Consider the following 19,748-nt stretch of genomic DNA (forward strand, 5'->3'; position numbering starts at 1 on the left):
AAAGCATGCCAGCACTTTCCTTTCTAGAATTAGAAATCATAAATAGTACATGAAAGTTTTGTCTGTTAGCCACAGTTTTGAGATATCCGATTCTACCCATTTAGCTAAGCAAAGCTCCTTTCAGAAAAATACACTGATAAACAAAGTTCCTAGAAATGCCATGTGAACAGATACACTTCTTAAATTGATGGTGGAGTGATCATCAATTTGAGATTTGGACTGCAACTGCTAAGATCCTGGCATTGCCATGATCCTCCCCCTTGGAGCTGAAATAAAGTGATATGTAATGTGCCCACAAAAAAGTAGTTTATCCCATTGCTTATTTTTGGCTCCTAAATTGGATACCCTGGAATCAATGAAGATCTTTGAGAAGTATGCATCCACCATACCCTGTCTTTAACTAAGTTGTTCAGCTTTAAGCTTTTTAGGACTGATAGCAATGGTGGTGGCTGGTGAGGGGGTATTGATTTTGAGCTTGACTACCAACCTGTTTCAAACTTTACATGTGTCAAATTCTCAAATTAGCTGTTATTTACTACTACAGAAAGGTCGGTGAGCATTGACATTTTTCTTTTCTTCATCTTTGAAATAGTTTTAAAAAAAAGCTTAATTATTAATGTATTGGCTTCTTTTAATAAGTCGACATATAAAGTAGATGATGCATCGTTTTTTCATTTTTGGGAGCTTGGAAACTTGTTGCAAATATAAAAACCAAAACGGCCTGCAAACCAAAATGAAATTCTTTTAAATAACCAACAAGCTATTGATTGAGCTAATAGCAGTCTCATCTGAGAATACAAGTACTCTTATTAAAAAGACTCTTTAAAGAAGAGGACTGTTCCACAAGGGGAAGTTGTTTCTTACACAAGTTGTTCATGAAGTAATTAGGTCTTTTAAGAAACAAAAAAGAAAATGTTGTTTCATAAATCAAGAAAGACAAAAATTGTGAAAACCCTTACTGAAAACATGATTTAGGAACGTTGTAGGAAGGTTCAACATATATATATAAAATAATTATTCACTTTCACAACATGCAAGGCAAAATAAAAGCAAAGCAATGATGGGTTTGAAAGACATTACAAAAGTCAGGACTCCTTTTAAGGAAAAGAAGATAAAGAAAACCATATAAATTAGTGCAGCATCCGTACAAACCGATGAGATGAAAATCCCAGAATCCAAAATCCAATGGGACATTGACACCTTTGAGAGTAGGAGGGGGCGGCTACCCCCATCTAAAGCCCTCCTATCTCTTTACAATTACTTATTTAATTAAATAAGTCATCAATCCATCATCTTCTATAGAAATCTGACTGTGTGGACTTTTTGTTCTTCTTTTTCCCTGGCTTTGATCCAGAAATAATAATAATTCTAATGCAATTTATGCTATTATTTGAAAAAACAAAAAATATAAATATTATTACTAATAAATAATAATTCCTTCATTTTTATACACATGAAGATGATATTGAAAGCCAGGTTTGGGTTGCTATAGAGTCCACTGCTTACACTTGTGTAGTGTAATGGTTCACCATGAAAGACGAGACAAGTGTATGTTGCAACTTGCAGACAATCAGATTACATGTCCAAAATAGATAATGATAGAAGAAGCAGTAGCCTCCATATTTAAGGCTTGGCAGATAGTTTATGCAAAACCAGATAGCCACATGTTAATTCAATGGATTTTTAGATTTGATTTCTTATGGGGCAGTTTAGTCTTATTTACTTACTATTCCCTTTTCTTTTACGGGAGAATAATAAAAATAACGAATGATCCAATTCATTTTGCAATGTTGGATGTGGCAAGATGACAACCTTACATATACAGACATATATACATATATATATATATTTGTAGGCTATATTATTTATGTGCCTGCATTTTTGCCAAGAATAAGTTACAAACTAACTCCCATGTGCAGTTGATCACTTATGATGGGCTCTATCATGGATGTTTATGTAGCCATTTATAGATAAAAAACTAAAATGGTCCATAAAAACAAGTGAAATTCACAACCTTTTTTAAATAAAAATAAAGAAAAAGGACGAAATTTTCCAACAAGATGTCAAAATTTTCAAATCACTTCACCAATTCACATCAACTTAATGCCTTTATATAACAGCTCTCAAAGGAGCAGGTTCCTTTCAGAATTCTCTCTCTGTCTCTAAATACTGTAGTTTAACTTTAATTAAGAAAGAGTTTTTTTTTTTTTTCTTTTGAAAGTTTGTTCCTTGTAATTCTCTATAAATTCTTAGCAGGCCAATGATTTAGCCTTCATTTCTTTCTTCCAAGTACTTGAAGTTGAGAAGTGAGGATCATTAAAAGAAAGAAACATCTCTGTCTCTCTCTTTTGTACAAACATATTGTTGTCAGCTTTCAGTGGCTCAATATTTAGTATTGTTTGTAAATTAGGGCCTCTCCAAATTAAGAGACCAAAAACAGCAAACCTGCTTGAAACTTGAGCCCTCCATCACCAACACAAAAAACAGAGTTCCTTTAATCACCTAAATCATGAAGCAGCTCACTTGCTCAGGTTCCCTGGATGCTTTGAATCCCATCTTTCCACCAAAAGGTAACACAAAAAGCATTCAATAATTACTCAAATACATACATTCTTCAATATAACTTGTTACTGAGTTGAAATTGTTGGTTTGGTTTATCTAGAGGAGAAGAATTCAAAGAAGAAGCAAATTTATAGCAGGGAGTTCCAGGCGATGTTAGATGGGTTAGAAGAAGAAGACAGCTTGGAAGAAGCTGATCAAACTACAGAGAAGAAAAGACGATTATCCATGAATCAAGTTAAGGCCTTGGAGAAGAATTTCGAATTGGAAAACAAGTTAGAGCCAGAGAGGAAGGTGAAATTAGCTGAAGAATTAGGGCTTCAGCCGAGACAAGTAGCTATTTGGTTCCAAAACCGCCGTGCTCGTTGGAAGACTAAGCAGCTGGAGAAAGACTATGGTGTCCTTAAAGCCAATTATAGTGCTCTTAAGCTTGACTACGACAATCTTGAACAAGAGAAACAAGCTTTAACTGCAGAGGTATAGAAATAGATTGTTTAATAAAATCCCATCTTTTTAACAAGTTAAATTTCTTGAAGCTTAATATGATTTTTTGGGTGCTAAATTGCAGTTGAGGGAACTGAAAGCTAAGCTAGAAGAGAATTCAGAGAGCAGCCACTCTGTTAAAGAAGATTCTCCAAAATCTTCCCAGCAGGTCAAAGACCAAGGTTTCTTCGACAACGATGATGATTCCAATGAGATTGTCAAAGAAGAAAGCAATGGAAATGCTCAGTTACTAATTTCACCATCATCATCTTCTTCATTTCAGTTCAATGGGTATTCTTCATCTTCAGATTCATCAAATCATCTCTGGTTTCAACCATTTGACTCGAGTTTGATTCTGGGTAACATGTATCAGCCCCAGTTAGTGAAAGTGGAAGAGCAATGTGTGTTTACCACAGAGGAATCTTGCAATTTCTTCTCAGTTGATCAAGCTCCAACTCTTCAATGGTACTTCACAGGGCAGTGATAAAAAAACAATGCAGTCCCCAAAATCATAAAGCTTTTTAAAATTCTTGCAGAAGGAATAAAACTAGCTAAAGTTTTGTGATTTTTTATGACTCGACTCGACTCAACTAGTGTTCCTATATTGTTTTAAATTTATATATATGATAATTAGTTTATGGCTTTATGCTTCAACAATGGACATTGGACATCGCTATGTCAGCTGTAAATTTATATAAATATAAATAACAAATGAAAGTAGGTATCTCAAATTGTGGCCTCTCTATAAGCTGCTAATTTCATGTCATATAGGAGATTTTCTCTTCTAAATTGCATGTGCTTTAGCTTGAGTCAAGTTGCAAAAAAATGAAATTTCAAGTCCTTAAACTTTTTTTCATTAATAAAATCAGCTAAAGGGTGTTAGAAAATTGAATTAGCAGCGGCACAAAAGGCCGGCCAGCCAATGTCCATATCTGATACTGGAAAAATCCAACCTTGCTGGTCCTACCAAATAGTTCCCTTTCTTTTCATTTTTGGGACAGCCGCTGATTTGACTTAAAAACCGGAAGCTCTTGAACGTAGAAATAAATAAAAGATGTCCCTTTTTCAAAGTTTTTGTGATTTTTTTTTTTTTAAAAAGCTGGTGGCAATGACCATTGTTAAAATACAAAATAGGACTGGCCAGAGCTGTTTTCCATTTAAGAAAGCCAAGTAAAAACCTGTCCTCGTATGTATAAAACGAAGGAGAAACCCTCTTTAGTCCAGTCTTTTATGTTTTACTTTCACTTTTGTTTTTTCCCCCATGTGGTTGGTAAAAAGTAGATCCTGACCCATAGCTAAACAATATTGAATGGCGAGTCCTTTGAGTTTAGGAGGGGAACATGAATGCTGAAGTACACTTAATTACAAACAAAGTGGCAAAGGCCCAATGGCATGAATCACAAATGTAGTATTAGACCTGCTTTATCATGTTTGATTGGAGTTGTGATTACTGTAGCTTGTTTAAGAGGAGCTTTCGGAGCTGCAATGGAACGGAGGCTCCGTGGCAAGGCTAATGCTTAGCCGTTGAGGGATGGAACATGTGGAGGAGGAGAGGACGGTCGTCCCTTTCCAGTCTTGTAGTTTGGGTGGGAAAGAGACAGACCACAAAATGCAAAAGCTGCTGCGACTCTTGGCTCCTCCAAGTCCCTTTCATGTCAGTAATGGGTCCCGTATGTCATCTATATTTGACTGTTAATGCCCCCCTATGGAATCTAGCTATAGCTTTTCCATGACGTTTGTGGCAATCCCTAGAACCCACCAAATCTTTCACCCTCCACTTTACTGTTCTGAGGTTAGGAATTTGTTCAAGGACTGAAATAAAATTATACAACTTCTTAGGGTTAGAAATTAAAATATATATATTAAAAATGTTTAAATTAAATTATTTTTAAAGGAGTAAAAAATATGTTTTTTTCATTTAACAAAACGCTTAAAAAACTTAAATTACATGTTTGAATCAAAGCGTTAATAATATTCTCTTTTAGTTAAATGACACCAAAGTTTTGTTTGCGGTTTTTTCACCTAAATAATATAAAAATAAAATTAATAACTAAAATATATGCCCATAATATTATTTATCAAAATAGTATGGTTTTATTGGTGTCGTCTGTCAAATTAGCAATACCTGACTGAAATACAATAATTTAAAATATTTAGGGACTTGATATGAAATTAACCCTTTTGAGTGGCTGCTGAAAAAAATAGAAGGGTGCCGCCTACGGTGTGGCGGCACCAAACCTTAAATGTGATTAATTACCTTCTAAGCCCTCCTTATTTATTATTTTATTTTTATTCCCCTTCAACTCATTACATTGTGTTTAAATAAGCTCTCAACCTATTTTTATAGTTAAATAAGCTTTTAACCTATGATTTTTACTTATAAAATCCATTTATTTTAATATTAAATTAAATATATTTTGAATTTCAACCTCTTATCTTAATTTTTGTTAATGCAATAAAATAATATACACTTTAACATCAACATAAAATCTAAAAAGTAATCAAAAATCTCAAAAGAGTAGTTAAGAATATCATGTATTTAAGCACTCTCAAGAAATTTTAATTTTTTTATTTAATAAACTATTCTCATCAAATTCACGTAAACATAAAATGCGAATTGGTTTATATTTTTTAAAATAGCTTTACTTTGGGTAATTATATTTACTTTAATATTAAACTAAAGGGCTTTTATGAATAAAAATCATGGGTTAATAGCTTATTTAAATACAAAAATAGGTTGAAGGTTTGTTTAAACACAATGTTCTGAGTTGAAGGGAATAAAAAGAAAATGATAAATAAGGACGGGTTAAAAGGCAATTAGCCACATTTAAATTTTGGTGCCGCCACAATGTCACGCAGCACCCTTTCACTTTTTTTTTCAGAAGTCACTCAAAATAGTAAATTTATATATCAGGTCCCTAAATACTTTAGATCATTGCATTTTAGCCCGGTGCCGCCAATTTGACAGGCGGCACAAATAAAACCACCATTTTGATAAATAATCTAATGGGCATACCATTTCAGTTATTAATTTTATTTTTTTTATTTAGGTAAAAAAGCGCCTGCTTGCCTTTCTTGGCTATGCCCTTACCCTTATTTATCTATCTGGTTCTTATAAAATGGAGAGTCGCTTTCACTTGTTGGAGGAGGTAAATGATATCAACCATTGTAGGTCTAAGCTTCTGATTGATAATTGTGTGCCCTTCTAATAAGCTATTCCATTTCCTTCCAACATTGAGACAAATGCATTGGAAGATCGCATTCTCTTATAGATATATTAAATCATATCATAGCAGTTTTTGCACTGTACTCTAATTGCATTTTGACTTATTTACTGAAAAATTAGTAAATTGATCTATGTACATTAAATGGATAAGCAAAATAATTTCTCCGATCAAATTGTATATTAAATGTTTATATTAGTGTTTATATATAAGGCATAATAATAAATTTAGTCATCGACCTTAACATCTTTATTCAGTTTGACTCTACTATTTTATTTTGAGTAAATTAATCCTCAATATTTAATTTGCTAATGTGATATTATTTTTAAAAATAATAATTCTAAAATATGAAGAAAAAATCTTCAAAATTAAAAACTAAATGAACATAAAATAAAATAATTTCAGAATTGCAGAATGATATGCATTTTGTTTTTATTTTTTATTTTTATTTTTCTTTTGCCTTTTTTTAAAAAAATTTGAAGATATTTTTTATAAGTTTTTGGAATTATAAATTTTTAATTTTTATAAAATTTAAATTATTTGTTGGTTTGTCTTATTTCCTAAAATCATTTAACATATTAATTATATTTTTATTAGAAATTTGTATATACTAAAAGTTCTTTTATTCTTGAATCTTCGAATGCGGTTTTCTCTTAATTTTCTTTAATTTTGATTGAAGTTTTAAATTAATTTTTTTATGTTCATGGTAAAAGAAATCCCAAAACCAAAACCCAATAAATAATCTTGAAAAAAACCTTTAAAATTTGAATTTCAACAACCATATAAAAGTGGCGAGTAGAACATGAGGGTCTTTACAAATCAAAATCCTCAAACTTAATCAAAAACCCTTCTTCCAAAACATGTTATTTGATGCTTTTAAAATCGAATTAGAACACACAACTGAATCAATAACCAATTGATATATTAGTTTGAAAGAAGGAAAAAATCGATTGATTCACATAACTGTACAAACCAATTATATCGAGCTAAAAAATGATTAAACTAACTATTGAACCAAATTTTATTTTTTTTTAGCTTTTTATGATTTTTAATAATTTATTTTATTTTAACTAGACAATTTGATCAAACTGGGAATAGGTGGTCCGATTGATCAAACCCTTGATCTGGTTCAAAAAGCAGTGATGTTATTACTTCCTAAAACAAGAACACCTCAAAAAGATGGCATCCTAACTTATTTGATCCTTCATCTTTATAGAAAAATGTCATTTTAGCCCTTTATTTAATTTTCACATCTTTTAGCCCTTAAAGTTGTACTATTTGTCAAATCATCAAAAAATAGATAAAAAAGTTAACAGATGTTAACTTACTAACAAGGCATACACGTGGATTATCGTACTGGTGCCACGTTAGCAATCAATTAATTTTTAAAATATAAAAAATTCAAAAAAGTATAAAATTTGTTTTAAAAATTAAAAAAATATAAAAGTATTATAAAAATTAATTAATTGCTAACGTGGCATACACATAGATTTCCATGTGGATGCCACGTTAGTTAACTTAATAGATGTTGACTTTTTCATTCATTTTGGGGTGATTACTTTCATCACTTAGTTGAAATTATTTTTCATACAATACATACATTCATCGGTGACTCTCAAATCATGATTTTAATTATGGTTAAATTTTGAAGCTAGTCCTTGTACTTATTGATTTGTACGGATTTAGTTCCTCTACTTTTATTTGCTCAAAATTGGTTTTTCGACTTTTCAATTTGCTCAATTTTAGTCCCACTATTAATTATGTTAAAATTAAGTATAATCACAAATTTAGCTCTTAACCTTTATAACTTTTGTCAATTTAACCCTTGTTCTTTTTATTTTTACTTCAATTATTAAAATTATAGATTTTTTTAAAAACGCTTAAACTTAATATTAAAAACCATTAAATTAGAAAACATTATTCAATTAATTATGAGTTTATTCTTACGCAATTGAAAAATTAATTTTCTTAGCAATAAACTTTGAAAAAATCCCTCTCTTTCGACTCTACTTACTTTCTTCTTTCATACTCTTTCAACTATCATGGCTTCCCCTAGTAACCAAAACTAACAAACAAAACATTCACTCTCCATTTTTCTAAAAATTCAAAACCTTGAAAGAATAATGGAAAGAAAGTCTTCATGCCCCTTTTTTGCATTGGTTCCTTCCATTTTCCAGATACCCACAACCTTCTTCGGTGCAAAGGTCTTGAAACTCGATTAAAACCTATATTCATTGGAGGTTATTGTAACACCCCTAAAACCATTATTTTATAAAATAGTGTTAAGTGAGAATCATGCAGAATGGATTATTCAGTAAAGTAAAATAAGAAATATAAATGACAAAAGAGAAGGTTGTTGGATGTCAAAGAAAGTTGAATTAAGAAGTATGTCATGATATATATTAATTTAAGGTATGGACTAAGTTGTAAAGAAGTAAAAAATTTTATGACACGTGTAAATATTCAAAATATGTGGGGGTAAAGTATAAATATAGAAAATTTGAAGGACCAATCATGCAAATGTCCCAAGGTTGGAAACGAATAAAGAGTAAAATAAATTGGTGAAAATGATCAAATCAAATAAGAGAAGAAATTAGAGGGACTAAATTGTAACTTTTTCAAAAATGGGAAATGGCCTAAAAGTGAATATTGAAAAAATTCAAGGGCAAAATGTTCATTTCTAAATTTGGATAAATATTAGAGGTAATGATTAAGGATAAAATGTGGTGAGAAATGATTGGTTGAAATAATTTATGATTATTTTTAATTATTTTATTATTAGATATAATTATTAATTAATTAATAGTTAAGTAATTAGAAAAAATGAAAAGAAAGTCATCTTCATCCTCTCCATCATCTCACACCACTCTCCATGTCCTTTCCTTGAAATTAAGAGAGAAATCCTTGAAATTCCATTAATTTTTTTACTAAAATCAAGCCTTCAACATCTAGTGAACTTAGACTTCAAGAAGAAAGATTGTATGTTCTTGTTGGAGGAGAGAGAAAATAAAGCTAAGGCTTGAGATTCAAAAAACAAGGTGAGAATATTAAAGTTCTATCATATTTTTAAGTTTAATCTTGTTAGAAAAGTAAGGAAGTGATATTAAAGTAGAGAGTTATCATGAAAAGTTTTGTGTACACGACGAAGAGAGAGATAGAGGAAGTAATTCAAGTGACAAAGAAAAGAGAAAAACAAGTGATTTAAGGTTGAAGAGAGGTAAGGACCCTTGAATTCTCTTGTTACCTAAGGACTAAAACGTAAATGTTATCGAATTTGTGGTAAACTAGTAACATAAGGTGTAAAATATTTTGATATGTGAAATCAATTATTATGATGGAAGGCTTAAATTGAAGTGTAATATGGTAGTGGAATAAACATAAAGTGATGTCAAAGTGAAATCTTAGTAAATATTGAATTTTCATTATGCTAAGGGCTAAATTGTGAACTTTATGAAATTTATAATTGAAATAAGAAAAGTGAACTGCATACAGATTAGACATGTGAAATATGATATTATGATGAATTATTTGATTAAAGTGTTACGAGACAATGAATATTGAATTTCATGGTTAAAAAGACTAAATTGGAAAGTACGTGAAAGTTTTAAGTGTTATTATTTGAAAGTGAAAATGATGTAAAGAACACGAAATATAAGGTGTATTGTGTAATAATTTACTAAATAAAGTTATGTGATTTTTATAAATGAAATTACAATTGTTCTTTAAATTGTGGAAAAATGAATACTAAACTTAAAAAGTTCAAAAGTGTAGTTAATTTGTGAAAATCATTAAATATATATTAACATGAAAAAAGATCGTCGACAGTCCTGAAATGGAAATGAAAAGCTAATGCTTTTGAAAATCTTAATGTTTGAAATTATACGTTCGAGTAATGTTAAATAGTAAAGCTAAATGAAAGGAATGAGAAAGTGTAATGAAACCGTATAATCGTGAATAAACCATTTGTGATTGATTATGGTAAATCTGGTATCGTGAAACACCCATGTAAACTAGTGTTGAACTTCGTGGGTATGGTTGGCTTGCTATAGGAACCTAAGCGTTCCTGTATTAATCATGATATGCACTTCGGTGCTACTTTGTTTTGTCCTGATATTGCACTTCAATACCCATCCTCTCAGCACTTATGTGCTTCTTTTATCGTGATATGTTCCATGTATCCATTCGATTCAAACATGTCTAGTAAGGGCTAAAAGTCGTGGTAAGTAAGTTCTGATAAAAAGTTCATGTTTTACTGTAAAATGGCAAGTAGTGAATCAAAGTATTAGTGAATTTTATTAATGTTGAATGGCTATTTTTATTAATATGACAAAGTTTATGAAGTATAATAGTAGTATTATTATTGTGGAATAAATTACGCAATTGTAAGATTTGAATTCAATGGTGTTTACTAAGCTACAATGTAGCTTAATGCGTTGTTGTTTAAAGTTTAGGTCAAAGTTTGAATTGAAGCGCTCGTGTGAAGTAGCAACATCAAGACATCTCATCACATCACCAAGGCTTGAAAGAGAGTATGAACTTAATCCTTCGGTTTTACATGATGGCATGTACATAGGTTTAATAATGAAGTAACAAGTGTTTAGTTGTTTTAATATTCGAGTTAATGGTGTTTTGAAAAGAAAATACAAGGTATTATATAGTATATAGGTTTTGTTTACTATGTTGGATACAATCTTTATATGATTCAAAAGTTTTTTAAAACAAAATTTTCAGGTTTCCTGTCCCAGGTCTTAAGACGTACGGAATGTCTCGAGACAAGTTAATGTGGGAGCTAAAAAGCTATAGTATCAGGATCACGTCTCAAGACATATTGAACTTTGTCTCGAGACATATGACATATGCCCCTTTTGTCTCGAGACATGCACTCATTTGTCTGGAGACAAGATAACTTTGAAGCTAAAGTTCTATAGTAACATGACACTATCTTGAAACATATAGACTTAGAATTGAAAATTTTTATTTGAGTCAAAAGAGACCCGAAATGAGTTTGAAATGAAATTAAACTTTATTATTAGTCTAGTTAAGTTTTAAAAAGGGTAGTATGACCTTGATAAAGGTCCAAATTATAAGTATTTGATATAGAAAAGAATGTCTAGTTCTAAATGTAACATTCATTACTCAAGTTTCTCAGGTAAGGGGATTATAGTTATTCTCCATTTTTTTTGTGAAAAATAAATTTTTAGTTCGTATCTCCATTTTCGAAAAAATTTCAAGAACTTTACTTAATTTTTTTATATTTTTTTGCTCAATGAAATAACCTCAGGTAAACCAAAAAAGGAAGGAAAGAAAGTGAAGGGATTTTTAGTAAAAGAATGTGGATCTATTTCGAATGTCATTTAATTGATCCTCATCCAAATCTGACTCCTACTTCAATTTTGACTTCTAAATTTGTTTTTTCATTTTAAATTTTTGTTCTTTTTGCAATTTATCTTTTTATTTTTATTTTAAGTTATGTATAATAATCACTTAAATGATGTCCTATTAATTTTAAAAGAAACCCTAATCTAATATTAATCTCTAAAGGTAATCTAATATTTATCCTAATTTTGTCGTTGACACTAAGAAGAAAAAAACAAAAAAATAGAAACTTTATATATTATTTAAATTTCAATTAGTTATTAATTTGTTTACATGTGAAAGACACATAAAGTAGGAATGTGGATTAAGTTATTTCATTAAAATAATTTAATAGTATTATCGTAAGTAATATAAGTTGTTAATAATTAAAATTAAATGTTCCTTTCAAAAAAATTGAAGTTAAATGATTTAATTTGATTAAATCAAATATTTATGATCTATTTGAAAGTTGAGGTTAAGTTCAATGATTTATAATGTAAATTACTTAATATACATTGTACTTATTATTGCTAAATGAGAATTGCAAGTTAAAATCTCCAGTAGTAGTAATGATTAATAGTAAGTTTTGTTTTTCTGTCTTTAATTTGTTGGTACATATGGGAAAATTTATAATTTTTTATTTTTCTATAATTTTTTATAATTAAAGCAAAAATAAAAGAATGGAGTCAAACTAACAAAAACTGTGAAAGTTGAGGGGCTAAATTTGTGTTTGTACCTAGTTATTTAATAAAGTTAACGAATGGACTAAAATGAGTAAATCAAAAAATAGAGGGATCAATTTTGAACAAATAAAAGTAGAGTGACTAAATTTGCACAAATAGATAAATATAAAGACTATCCTCAAAATTTAACTTTTAATTATTAAGGCCTTCTTCGACATTGCTTATGGGTGCCAAAAAGTGCTTTTCAACCCTATAAGCAAATGCCAAACACTCTGCTTTTGGAATTGAAATTACGGTGGAGAAGTGGTTTTCCACCCAAACATAAAAAGGTGCGTTTTGAAATTTAAATTATTAAATTGTTCTTATTTATATTAACTATTTAAATTATATTTATAATTTTAGACTAATTTATATTTTATCTATTATTTATATTAAATTATGTCAATATTATTTACAAATACCTTTATTATTATATTTAATTTTAAAAAAATATTTCTTGTATCATTAAATCTACAAATAATTTATTGTCTACTTAAAGAGTATTTAAAATATATATTTATGTATAATTATATTTAAATATTCAAATATTATCTACCAGTGATTGAAGATTCGATCATCACCCTAGGTATAGAGTAACTTTAAAATTCGTGGTCAATATTTACTACTTTAATATGCTTACAAAATACAGATGAATAGAGATATCTTGAGAAAAAAAATAATTTAACCTTCAACTGTAATTCTTAGCAGTAATATTGAACACTTAACGTTAATAAACTACACTTTATTTTCTTTTTTTTTTTGGAACAAAACTTTTTAAAACACTTCTCATCCCCACTTAAAAAAAATTCATTCATTCATTTAACAATGAGATAGCAAGAAACGGTAGTTTCAACGTGGCCTATTTAAACACTTCTTATTTTGCTTTATAAAATGACAACATCCATACAGTATATCACCATAGTTGAGGAATAGGAGATCAACACCTTCAGTACAAAGCCAAAAGCCACGATATTCCCCCCAAATAAAACACACACGGTGTTCTAATAATTTAAATGCACGTTTTTTACTATTTACGGTAATTCAAATTGGCAGCCGACATTATCTTTGTTAACGTGGAAAAACGAAGCAAAAAGCAGTGCAATTTACACAACCCAGAAAGCGACTAAACCATTATTAATTTGTTTATATATATATAACAACATTTCACCAAACAAATGTAAATTAATAATTAAATTCTACCATACAATTTTACCTGTGAATAAAAATTCCCATTACGATAATGCTTAGGAAATAGTCTTTGGAATAGGTCAAAAGAGAATTAGGGTTCTTTGTATGTTCTTTTGAGTTTTCTCAGAGGAAATAAGAGGGTTTTATGGTTTATTTGGGGTCCTCAATCTTTTGTGTTTACCTTAATGCCTTGTTTGAATGAATATTTATGAAAGAATTGGCCCAAGATGTTGGTGTATAATAATAAAATAAGGTGGTCTATTTATTTATTTATTTATTTAAATTTCAGGCACATTTAACATCAACTATTTGTCATTTCAACTGTTGATTTCTCACACAACTGCATGTGGCCCATCACTTTTTCTTAATCTAGAACTAATAGATCTTAAATGATTTTGTTGCTACTTTAAAACATGTTTTATTTTTTTATCATTAACAGTCGTATGATATGATTCTATATGACTTCATTTTTCCACCCATACCCAATCATTTTAAGTCCCTCATATTGATTAGGTTCTAGCATTTTTGAAAATTTTGACGTAGCGGCTGCCGCTTTATCATGTATGTTTTCATAAATAAATTATACCAAAAATATCTTATTTTTTCTATTAACTCCTATTGTTTTCGTTGACAACAATTATGTATCAGTTTTACAAAATTTATATATTAAACAAGAAATTAATTCACGATATCTTATTCACATAAAATTTGTGATTTATATCATTCAAGATTATTATTTGATCGTATCAGTTTAGAATCAATTTGGTCTCCACCTCATACAAATACAAAAATGGCAGAATGGTTAAAATTTATTATATAATGCTGGGAGATAGGAACTCAGTGCAAAAGAAATGGACAAATCGTATATAGAAGATAGGAAGGAACTGATTAAAAATGTCAGCTTTTGTAAACATTTGTATGTCCCATAAATCGGGGAACCTCGTAGCAAAGCTCATGACAAATGAGGTTTTTAAGGATGAGAACTGTACCTTCTCGATTGAGGAAACTCCGACGGTGATTTTTGAAGGTTTTAGTCATTATTGATAGGTTTTTTACTAGCATAAGAATCTTTGATTGATTTTACTCTAAAGTTGGTTGATTAAGGGAATGGAATGGTTATTTTAGAAATTTAGTATGTTTAGAATAGACTTTTAAATTCTCCATTTTTATTCTTTTGAATTGGTCATTGGGATTCAGTTATTTTGGTTGGCAATTTTCCTTCTAAACTGTCGAAATTGAATAATGCATATTATAATTCCAATCTCTGACTGGCTCTGCTTATGCCTTCTAAATGCTTGAGCTGTAATTGATAAATATGCTGTAGGCTAAAAGTTGAAATTTAATTTCTTGAACTGTGAATGTATCTGCATTTTGTTTGGTCTATAACTGAAAAGTATGCTGTAGGTAGATATGTTGTGATGCAGGAGAAGTTGCCAAACTACGTTGTTCCTGATTTGACTGACTTCAAGGTAATTTGTATTACTTGCTTGACATTTTCTAAGTTTTGATTAATCTTTCAGGAGAGAACATTCTGTATATGGTTCAAAACACTGCTTGTCCGGGGTAGTTACTATTCTCCCTTTTCCTCATAGGAGAAGCTCAGGGCAAGGTTACTGTTTTCTGATGCTTTAGTAAACATCATGGAGGTGTAATGATTCATGACCCTAGAAGTTTGTTAAGGCTTGGGCTTGGGCTTGGGCTTGGGCTTGGTAAGTAGGAAGGCTCGGGTTGACTGTACTTGAATTAGGTCTGTTATCTGTGTGGAGCCGCAATTAGGGCATTCTGTCCATGATAACTGAACCTTTATGTTCTGTCCTGATCCCAATGCCATTGCATTAAAAAAGGAAAATCCATTCCCTTTCTATCGTAATGGTCTTAAACTATTGGTTCTTGAATAACCTGGGATTCACTTTGGAAGATATACAAATATAGTTCTGGTTTTCAGATGTGCAACCAAGTCCTGCATATATATATACATATATATAAAAGCACTTTTGGTTGGGGGGTGGGGTGGTTGGTATCCTGACTATTTCAGATTTCTGATGTTGGTATTGATTACGTGCCAATTTATTACATTAGTCCTGCCTGAAAGGGAATGTATTTTATCGAATACTAGGGGCTTATTTTGAATAATCATGTTCTTATGTATCACTAAATTTTATATTTCGGGTGAGAGCTGGATGTCCCTAACATGTTTCTCAAACAGTTCAAGCTCTCTATTTTGTGATATAAATTGTCCATGTCTATTGTTTATCGGGTTGTTTTTTTTTTTTTTTTTTGCAGCTCAAACCTTAGGTATTTCAGTGCCCGAGAGAGATCAAAACTGCGGAGGCTGCTGAATCAGCTAAACAATGAGATGGAGTGACAATTATTTCATCTCCTTGCCTTTCACCATCTAACGACTACATGTTAAACAAGTTGGAGCCTGTTGTTGTGGCGTCCAATATGACTAGCTAGGATCATTGTTAATGCTCCATTTCTATGCTAGTTTCTGAGAGATTAACCATTGTAATGTCTGCAGTATGGTCAGGTTAGGTTGCTTAAGATGAATGTATGACTTTTCAACATAATCTATTCGAAAGAACCATATTTGTGGAACGAAGAGAACGATTGTTTCTAGATAGCTAGAGTTTAGGATAATAATAACGGCTCAAACTTTAACAGTCTATAACTAAGCTAAACACTAATCAGGATAATAATAACAATACAAATAAAATATTAATATCTTATCAAACAACACAGTAGCCTTGAAAATTTAATGCATCTTAGGGCTAAAGTGCCCATGTAGTAAAGCCAGCTTTATAAATCTACAATCTCAAAAACCTGATTCACTATCAGAAAACTAATGTTCCGCATTGTGCATACATCCAATTCTTGAACAGAAAAGGAAAAAATCTTTCGTTTTTTTCTTTGTTTTTCCATCTACATTAACTTGTATGCCCCTTTTATTTTTTATTTTTTCACAAAATAATAGCTTAAGCGTGTGGGAAACAACTATGTTACCTTTTTATCTAGATTTAGGATATATGGCTTCAACCCCACCCATGAATGGCCTTAATGGATGTGGAATACTAACAGACCCATCTTCTTGCTGAAAATTCTCCAGCAAACATACAAGCATCCTTGGAACTGCACAAGCTGTTGCATTTAATGTATGAACAAATTTGGTTGCAGCCACGTTTGTTTTACCCTTCTTGGAAGTTGTTGAGGGTGATTCCGATGGACGATAACGAATGCCAAGCCGGCGGCTCTGATAGTCGGTACAATTCGATGCACTTGATATCTGTTTACAGAAATGTGTTATTACCTAAGTTTAAAAGGAATTTCCAAATCCAAAAGAAGAAAACAAAAATATTCAAAGGTATTTCAAAGTACTCAGCAAACAGAATAATTTCATATACCAAAGTCAGAGATGGAAAAACCGACAGAAAATTTAACTTGTCATAGGTAGGCAAAAGGTTATTGTAATACCTCGCCATAGCGTTCTAAACCTGGCATCCATGCCTCGACATCAAATTTACGATAAGCAGGAGCACCCAGGTCACCTGTAGCCATATCTAAAATCCTGCCGAGAAAGCAAAGACTGTCACAAATAACAGAACAAAACCAGTAAAGTTGGTAAAAGTTAATGAAAGTCCATACTTGAAATGCAATCCTAGAGACGAAAAGAGGTCCTCTTCAATTTTAATAAGTTCCTCATGGTACATATCACTTTCTTCTTGTCTGCATAAAATAAACATTTCCACCTTGCTAAATTGGTGTACCCTATAGAGACCCCTGTAAAGCAAATGGCACCGTTAGTTCATGCAGAACTTGAGATTTTTCAGTGTTTTCAGATAGTCCATTACTCAGGTATAGGGACTATAGTGTGAGGCCTAGTAAAGTAGAAATGGAACATAAGATAGCTAATTACCTGGTTGCTGTACCAGCAGCACCAGCTTCAGTACGAAAACAATGAGAAAATGCCACATATTTTAAGGGTAATGCAGACTCAGCAACAATAGAGTCCATATGAATTCCCCCTACAGGAATCTCTGCAGTGCCAATGAGGCACTGGTCACTGTCCTCAATGGAATAAACCTGTTTAGCATTTGAAATAAGTATCAAGAAACTGCCGTGAAATGCTAACTATATTAACACGAAATTCCCAATTTTCAACGAGTTTAAGAACATGAAGACTCAAACAGTCCAATAAACGAGTTAGTAGCTGTCAATTCAAGCAAAATCCAAGCTACTGCTGCAGTTCAGGATCAAAGTGATTCATTGTGTCTGTCATCAGCTTTTATAGTGATTTGAGCCGAGACAATAAGCACTTGATATTTGATGCAGCATGTACCACTTAGTTTTTCTGGGAACAGGACTACATCCAAAAGACATGCAAACCTGCGTATTTTCTCCACGGGGCTGGAATCCACATTTTTCGACAACAGATGACCTGACAATTTCTGGTGTTGTCAATGGTGTAAAGCCCCTTTTCATGACTTCTGTCAGTGTCCAGTTGACAAGGGCCATTTCCAGCATCACTGCTTCATTCTTTAGGTAATAGAATTTTGAACCACTTACCTATACAATGAGAAAGCATTAGTACCTTTGGCATATGGGAGTCAAGGATGCTTCAAGCATGCAAGTTGATATATAATCCCATCTGATGAGAAGTAAGGAATTTTTTTTTTTTTTTAATATAAGAAGGTTCCATGTAAATTGCAAGTTTAGAAACTCCAGTGCGCATTATATTACTTATTGCAATGTGAAACACAAATTTCAAGAGGCAACTCAGTTAACTATCAGGATTATCTAATCGATAATAGTAGTCATAAACTACACAGGATCATGTTGGCTGAATTGGACAAAGGTAATGAATCAACTAAAAATAACAGTTAAACAACAACCAAAGGTAATTTACTTCACCGATTAAAACCCTCAATAGAACACATAAACAAATTAGGGATGCTTTAATTCCCTACACCAAATAGAAGGAATACCTCTGCAGCAGCATCAAAATCAAAGAGATCTAGTTCCTTTCCGAGTTGAAGGTGATCCTTGACAGGGAAGTCAAATTTACGAGGGCTTCCAACCTAGAACAATACAAATTTAACATCAAAATTCTATGCAAACGCCAGAAAACAGCATATAATGACTAAAAAGACATGATCAATCAAAGCAATACATACCATATTCCTCAACTTTGAACTATCTTCCCATCCAATTGGAACATCCGGGTGAGTCAGATTCGGTATACATTGCGCTTCTATCTGAAGCTCGTCTCTTAATTTGACAAGGTCTTCTTCCAAAGTCGTAAGTGCTTCCTTCAGATTCTTTCCTAACTCACAAAACCACCCATAAAAATAAAAAAACTAAACGAAAAAAACAAAACAATTAGACCACAAAAATGACAAGAAGAAACAGCAAAAAAAGTTTGCGCAAATACCTTCTTCTATGAGCTTTTGACGCTCAGCAGGCTCCAATTTGCCTTTCATCTTATTGGCAACATTATTCCTTTCCCCTCGAAGCCGCTCAACTTCCTGCAATCTGTCAGCGAAAATTAGCTAACTACGCTATAAAATTTTTAGGAAAGAATTCCCTTTCTTATTATCGGATTGATTTTGAAGATGAGTGACGGAAAAAAAAGGAAATAACCTTTTGAAGATTCAACATTTTATCATAAAGTTGAAGCACAAGCTCCAAATTTGCATTGGAATTCCTATTCTTAATATTAACGGCAACGGCTTCTTTATTATCCCTTATCCACTTGAAATCTATGGCCGCATTCCACTGGGGCTTTACAACTACAAAGAATATATGCAAAATATCAGCAATAGAAATATATGTTTTTTAACAAAAGAGGAAGAATTTAATGTAATTACCTTTAATATCAGAGGTTTCTGCGGCGGGAGCAGCAGCCACAGCCGGAGCTGAAAGGGTTCTAATGAGAACAGAAAAGGGAGGCGCTTTTGGAGCAGAATGGCGGGAAAATAAAGCGAGGTTTAGGGTTTTAGGAAGTGTTCGGAAGATGAAGCGCGACGATGAAGATGAGATTGGAATCGTCGCCAATTTTAGGGATTGAAACGTCGCCCCGCTTAAACGACACTGTAACGCCATGCCTTTCACCTCTGCCCTCAGCTTGCTTGCCTTCTATAAAGACCGTCTATGTTTTCCTTATTTCTCAGTGAAGTTATCTTCTCTACTCCTAGAAACTATTTTCTAAAAAAGAGAAAAT

At 31.6% G+C, this 19,748-nt stretch overlaps 2 protein-coding genes across 3 annotated transcripts; one reads left to right on the plus strand and one right to left on the minus strand.

The window, feature by feature from the left end:
- Positions 1-2,116: 2,116 nt before the first annotated feature.
- Positions 2,117-3,773, plus strand: LOC108471131 (homeobox-leucine zipper protein ATHB-6-like). The gene is made up of 3 exons (XM_017772721.2): positions 2,117-2,570; positions 2,663-3,036; positions 3,128-3,773. The coding sequence occupies exons 1-3, from the start codon at positions 2,510-2,512 to the stop codon at positions 3,524-3,526; spliced, it is 834 nt and encodes a 277-aa protein (XP_017628210.1). The 5' UTR covers positions 2,117-2,509; the 3' UTR covers positions 3,527-3,773.
- A 12,451-nt stretch (positions 3,774-16,224) lies between these two features.
- On the minus strand, positions 16,225-19,703 carry LOC108473597 (serine--tRNA ligase, chloroplastic/mitochondrial). Of its 2 annotated transcripts, XM_017775265.2 has the most exons (10): positions 19,396-19,703; positions 19,169-19,317; positions 18,960-19,053; positions 18,703-18,851; positions 18,514-18,606; positions 17,915-18,094; positions 17,445-17,611; positions 17,174-17,308; positions 17,003-17,096; positions 16,225-16,814 (listed from the first exon to the last, which is right to left on the minus strand). In XM_017775265.2, exons 1-10 carry the CDS (start codon positions 19,628-19,630, stop codon positions 16,539-16,541), a joined length of 1,572 nt encoding a protein of 523 aa, XP_017630754.1. In that variant the 5' UTR covers positions 19,631-19,703; the 3' UTR covers positions 16,225-16,538. The 2 variants fall into 2 exon arrangements, with proteins under 2 accessions (XP_017630754.1, XP_052884380.1); XM_053028420.1 differs by lacking the exon at positions 19,396-19,703 and having other exon boundaries at positions 18,960-19,060; positions 19,169-19,303.
- Positions 19,704-19,748: the final 45 nt, after the last annotated feature.

The sequence above is a fragment of the Gossypium arboreum genome, chromosome 5 (genome assembly GCF_025698485.1).
Source record: "Gossypium arboreum isolate Shixiya-1 chromosome 5, ASM2569848v2, whole genome shotgun sequence".
In the NCBI taxonomy this organism is placed as follows: Eukaryota; Viridiplantae; Streptophyta; class Magnoliopsida; order Malvales; family Malvaceae; genus Gossypium; species Gossypium arboreum.

Bases quoted from the DNA above. Each gene is read 5' to 3' on its own strand.
- LOC108471131 (XM_017772721.2), top strand. From the start codon at position 2,510: ATGAAGCAGCTCACTTGCTCAGGTTCCCTGGATGCTTTGAATCCCATC. The intron at 2,571-2,662 runs GTAACACAAAAA...TGGTTTATCTAG, and splicing joins TCCCATCTTTCCACCAAAAG to AGGAGAAGAATTCAAAGAAG. The intron at 3,037-3,127 runs GTATAGAAATAG...GCTAAATTGCAG, and splicing joins AACAAGCTTTAACTGCAGAG to TTGAGGGAACTGAAAGCTAA.
- LOC108473597 (XM_017775265.2), bottom strand. From the start codon at position 19,630: ATGGCGTTACAGTGTCGTTTAAGCGGGGCGACGTTTCAATCCCTAAAA. The intron at 18,095-18,513 runs GTATTCCTTCTA...CTCATTGTATAG, and splicing joins ATTTTGATGCTGCTGCAGAG to GTAAGTGGTTCAAAATTCTA. The intron at 17,612-17,914 runs GTTTGCATGTCT...AATGCTAAACAG, and splicing joins CCCGTGGAGAAAATACGCAG to GTTTATTCCATTGAGGACAG.